Source organism: Grammomys surdaster, unplaced genomic scaffold (genome assembly GCF_004785775.1).
Source record: "Grammomys surdaster isolate TR1022 unplaced genomic scaffold, NIH_TR_1.0 218, whole genome shotgun sequence".
Classification (NCBI taxonomy): domain Eukaryota; kingdom Metazoa; phylum Chordata; class Mammalia; order Rodentia; family Muridae; genus Grammomys; species Grammomys surdaster.
In genome coordinates this window covers 3,568,561-3,574,435 of record NW_021604663.1, presented here as the reverse complement: position 1 = coordinate 3,574,435, position 5,875 = coordinate 3,568,561, and the positions used below count along the sequence as shown (strand labels likewise).

Here is a 5,875-nt window from a genome sequence, read left to right as displayed (position 1 = left end):
GAGAGAGGGAGAGAGGGAGAGAGGGAGAGAGGGAGAGAGGGAGAGAGGGAGAGAGGGAGACTGTTATAGTCCACAGATGCTAGCGTCTGTTAAAGCTACAGAAGGTTATAATTAAGAAGTATGAAAGAGGGCTGGAGAGATGGCTCAGTGGTTAAGAGCACTGACTGCTCTTCCAGAGGTTCTGAGTTCAAATCCCAGCAACCACATGGTGGCTCACAACCATCTGTAATGAGATCTGATGCCCTCTTCTGGTGTGTCTGAAGACAGCTCCAGTGTATTCATAAATAATAAATAAATAAATAAAGTATGAAAGAGAAGAGGGCAGAGATGAGATGGGAGAAAGGGCATAGGACTAGGAGGGGTGGTGTATGAGGCATATCCTTAGAGTGGAGTCGAGCAAACTGGGTGAAGAAACCCAACAACAGGCCAAACACCTAAGAGCCATAGACAGAACAAGCAAAGCTATCATTAGACAGACAAGAATAAAATTGGAGAAAAAGAATACCAGCACAGCTGGGCTGAGCTGAAAGATGAACAAGTCTGAGGACGTACAGAACAGAACAGGGTATGTGGTCAGCACGACACTGCTCTGAGTCAAGCTGTTTTCAGTGTCAGTAACTGGAAGGTGTGGAACAAAATGGCTGCACTATGCTAAGGGAACAGACCTCAATAGAGATGAAGCTCTTAAGGGTCCATGTTAAGGTATTAGGAACACTGTTTGTGGAGGAAGAAGCTTCTTCTTTTTTGTTTGTTTGTTTGTTTGTTTGTTTTTTGTTTTGTTTTTCTGAGACAGGGGACAGGGTTTCTCTGTGTAGTCTTGGCTGTCCTGTAACTCACTCTGTAGATCAGGCTGGCCTCAAACTCAGAAATCCGCCTGCCTCTGCCTCCCAAGTGCTGGGATTAAAGACGTGTGCCACCACTGCCCAGCAAGAAGCTTCTCTCTGAAACTATTAGCAGTTACACAAAGGTGACATCTGTCCCAGGGCTGGAGTGACAGGCAGAGAGGAGGACAGGCTTCTCTGCTGCTGTGGAATCTTAGCTGGCCTGCAGGTATGCCACAGTGGCAGGCGGTCTCCTGGCACTTAGCCCACACTTGAACACTGATGTTTTAAAATCCTTTCTCCTTCTTCATGGGCAGCAGTTCCCAACCTTCCTAAGGTGGCAACCCTTTCATACAGTTCCTCGTGTGGTGATCACACTGCCGTAAAAGGATGTCATTGCTGCTTCATAACTGAATTTTCTACTGTTATGAATTATAATGTAAATATCTGATAAGCAGCCCCCTAAAGGGTCTCCACCAACAGGCTGTGAACCACAGACTTCCAGGCTCTGTGTTCCTTGTTCCAGGTTGTGGACAGAATCCTACTCGACAAGCCAGTGTGGGTGCAGGGATCCCCTACTCGGTCCCAGCATGGAGCTGCCAGATGATCTGTGGCTCGGGCCTAAAAGCTGTGTGTCTTGCAGCCCAGTCCATAGCTATGGGCGACTCCACCATTGTGGTTGCTGGAGGCATGGAGAATATGAGCAAGGTAAGTGCAGAGGTGCTGACGACACTGTCCTGGCCACCGAGGGAGCATGTCCTGCTGAGGAACACACAGAAAAGGACTCAGCTTGACCTCTGCCTGAGTGCCTATTTCTCTCCAGGTTGGATGAGAAATCTCAGGGGAAGAAGAACAGCCTATCAGCCAGGCAGCTGGAGGAGAATATAATTTCTCTAAGCTGCTGTTCCAGAAGCATACAGTGTTTTCTGAAAAGAACCCACAAGACCATTTGGTTGCTCTCCCTGCTCACTATGTAGCCAAGGCTAGCCCAAGACTTGCTATATAGCCTAGGCTATCCTTAAATGCTTTTCTCTCCTGCTTTGCCTCCAGAGTGCTAAGATTACAAGCATGTGCCACCATGCCCAGCAAAACATTCCTTTTAAATCTTTGGATATTTTCCAATAGTCTAAACTTTTTAAGCTGTCTTCCTTAAAAATCTTCATTTGAGAACGCTCCTTTCTATCATGCCCAAAGAGGTACTAAACATGTCTGGTACAGCACATTCATCTTGAGAACACAAGAAAGGTCAAAGATAATCCACAGGCAACTAACTTCTGAGAGGTGTCCTCCTTAGGAAGTTGACACCAAGGTCATTAAGGCCCTGAGTCATCCAGATTTATAATTCAGCTCTCTACTTATTATCAAAGAAGAAATTAATTAATTATCCTAGTGAGGTCCCCAAAGGTTCCACTTGAGATGCTGTCAAGTTTATCACTTCTCATGGTGAGTTGTTTCCCATCATGCACTACGCTAATTCTCCACTTCTTAGAAAAAATATAGCTGGGGTTTGGTGGTGAACACCTCTACTCTCAAACAGACAGAAAGAATAATAACAATAAATGAAATAAAAACATTTATAACCCATATATTCGTGGAGGGTGGGCACATGCACCCACACTTATGGAGGTCAGAGAGTGACTTCCTAGAGAAGAATCTCTCCATCCCAACAGGTGGGGGTTGAACTCAGGACATCAGGCTGGGTGCAAGTGCCTGTGTGTACTGGCCCATCTCACCAGTACTACCTTCTTACTTTTTTTCCGAGTGTGTGTGTGTGTGTGTGTGTGCGCGCGCACGCGCACGCACGCACGCATGTGTGTATTTTTCTGTCTGCTTGCTTTTCAAGGCAAGGTTTTTCTGTGTAGTCCTGGCTGTCCTGGAACTCCCTATTAAAGCAGAGTACTGGCCTCAAACTCAGAGATCTGCCTGTTTCTGCCTCCTAAGTGCTAGGATCAAAGGTGTGTGCCACCATGCCCTAATCCCCTACCCCCTGAGTTTAGTCAAGGTCCTAAGTAGCTTGCACTAGCCTGGAACTCCCTGTGTTCCAAGCTGGCCTCAAATTCACAGAAATCCACCTATCACTGCCCACAAAGTTCTGGCACTACCTTTTTTTTTTTTTTTTTTTTTTAAGTGACTAAATGTTCTTTGAGTGAGACAGTAGAACATAGAATTCCTAGTTCATCCTCCGTTGAACTTCTAGAGAGACTGCCCCATGGCTGAAAGTACTAGGGCAACTGAACTCAAACAAGTCAGGTAGGATTCTTTGAACCAGGAGCATCCTGTTCCTAGACTCAGCTCACCAATCCAAGGTATAGCTCATCCCTACAAAGTGTTCCAATTTTCACCTGGAGCCAGAGCCCAGAACAGTCCAGTAGAATAATCCAGACCATGATCTGCACACAGAACACAAGGAGCCTCTGTTGGTGTGAATGTTTTTGTTATTTTATTAGATTCTTTTTTTTTAAGATTTATTTATTTATTATATGTAAGTACACTGTAGCTGTCTTCAGACACCCATATGAGGGTATCAGATCTCATTGTAGATGGTTGTGAGCCACCATGTGTTTGCTGGGATTTGAACTCATGACCTCTAGAAGAGTAGTCAGTGCTCTTAACCGCTGAGCCATCTCAACAGCCCCTTTATTGGATTCTTATACCCCTATCTCCCTTCCAATCTTTGTGTACCAGCATGGCTTCCAACTCCCTTCCACTAGCTAGGTGGGAGAGAAAGAAGGCTAGAGAGAGGGAAAGGGGACATAGACCTCTTTTGACTACTTCCTGCTGATTGGGTGCATTGAGTTCCTTAGGGCAGGTCCAATTTCATCTTCAGGATATGTCCATATCTTCTCATCAAACCACAAAAGCAAACAGCAGCAGCAGCGTGGAGCAGGAGCTCCTCAGGGCATGCATGTGTACAGGCACACACACACAGACACACGCACACATGAGTACGCTCGCACACACGCACACACATGCACACATGAGTGAGTGCACACACACGCACGTATACACACAGACATACACACACAGACACACGAACACATGAGTGCACACACACACACACACACACACACACCTACCTCTGGCATTTATTTCCTCTCCAGAGTCCACAGAATTAAACTACCTGCAGCTGGCAAAAATCATGCCTCTCCTAGAGCACAAGACAGTCATATTTACAGCTGTGGGCAAACTGAAGTAGTGCCATACCCCAAACCTGGAATTAAAACAACAAAAAAAAATTCACAAAATATAACTTGGTTTTTAAAGAAGCCAAAACATTCACTATACACCTCCTCAGGTCAGATCTCCACCACTGCAGATCCCAGACCAGAGGGAGACAGGAATCGGGCTAAGTTGGTTTGGGCTTGCTTTTCCACTGTGAGGAAGAGTCAAGTTGCACATTGCCAGTTAACCTTCTTGTCATGGCCCTTGGTCAGGACAGACCCCAGAGGACAGACTTCACCGATCTCCTAGAGGGTAGGTAGAACATGTACAATACACCCATGGTGAAGCAGGCCAGGCCCTGCTGTTTAAGAGCTGAGGCTGAGAAGCATGTGAGCCCTGAAGCTCAAGACCAGCCTGGATCACATACAAGTCCTGGTCTCAGAAACCAACAAGAAGAACGCAGCTGAGGATCATGGAGAGCTGCCCCTCCCTCTGCAGGAGGCTTCCATCCCATCCGTCTCCCCGAGTGCTGTCCTTCAAGCTGGCTCTACAGCATCTGCCTCCAATGTTCAAAGTCTGGCCTTGGAACACACTGGTCAGAGGCCTAGGGAGCTGAGCCACTGCAGAGCTCAGGAAGAGCAGGCTGCAGGTCACAGAGTGAACGGAGTCCTTCTGGTTAGATGGACTAAGCTGCATACCAGCACCCAGGGCTGCTGTACGTGCTCACAAGTATGGAGTCAGTGCTGTTATTCCCAACTTAAAGGTGGGAATACTGATGACCAGAGCCACCACTTAAATTGATGCCTTTTGTTTGTTTACTTCTTAAAAATAATCTATATACAAAATTAACAAATTTGACTGTTTAATTATATCATTTCATTTATTTTCTTTTTAAGTGTATGTATGTACACATACCTATAGTTACCCCCTTGGAGACCAGAGCCCTCAGGTTCCCTGTGTTAGCTGGCTAACCTGGGTGCTGGGAACCGAACACGGGTCCTCCGGAAGCTGTAGAAGCTCCTAGCTGCAGAGCCATCTCTCTAGCCCCTAATTATCATTCTATTCATAGATACTATTGTACTTTGACTAATTCACCTGTCTTGACTCCTTGTCCCTTAATCTGTTCATTGTATTCTGACTGCTTTTGAATTGCTGGGAGTTAAAAACTCTTTGACTCAGACACCCTCCTCTCAGTTCATTTTACAAGCTGAGTATTCTCCCCATGGGTATTATGTCTCCTACCAAGAGAGATACTGGATGTGCTGGAGCGACAGGTCTGTTGGGAATTGGCTCTAATGCTTTGAATGAATCCGGAATTCAAATCAGAAATCTGCATGTCTAAATGCTGGAGGTCCTTGTCCCCAATTGGGTTTTGATTGATCAATAAAGAGCCAATGACCAATGGCTGGGCAGATAAACTGAGGCAGGACTTTTGAAATTCACTGGACTAGGATCCGGAAGAGAGGAAAAAGAGGAGAATGGCCATATCTCTGAGGGAGATAGGTCAGATTTAGAGTTGCAGAAGAAAATTCATCCAAAACGTATGTGTAAAGGGAAAGCAGTCCTATGGGAGGGGCTTCCCAGAATGTAATAGGCCAGCAAAGATAAACCATAGATTTAGAAGGTGTTGAGCCAGGAGTACTGGAGGGAAATGTGTTCTAGCCCAGTAGAGGATTAGAACTGCCCAGCTTTTGAGACCTAGTCAAGACATTTTAAAATTTACTGGTGTGTGTGTGTGTGTGTGTGTGTGTGTGTGTGTCTTTCATTGGAGAATCCAGATAGCTCTTGGGCAGGTCCACAAGTGTGAGCCATTTGGAGCTCAGAGAGAGCTAACTAACTACCTCAAACAAGTCAGTGCTGAAGAGCTTGTCCATTCTTGCAGGGGACCCAAG

General features: G+C 46.0%; 1 protein-coding gene across 1 annotated transcript in view; it reads left to right on the top strand.

The window, feature by feature from the left end:
* LOC114625489 (acetyl-CoA acetyltransferase, cytosolic-like) overlaps positions 1 to 5,875 on the top strand; it is a 17,080-nt gene that overhangs the window by 7,133 nt on the left and 4,072 nt on the right. The window contains exon 3 of the mRNA XM_028772760.1: positions 1,348 to 1,692. Within this exon, the coding sequence (XP_028628593.1) occupies positions 1,348 to 1,692 (345 nt within the window). The remainder of the gene's footprint in view (positions 1 to 1,347; positions 1,693 to 5,875) is intronic.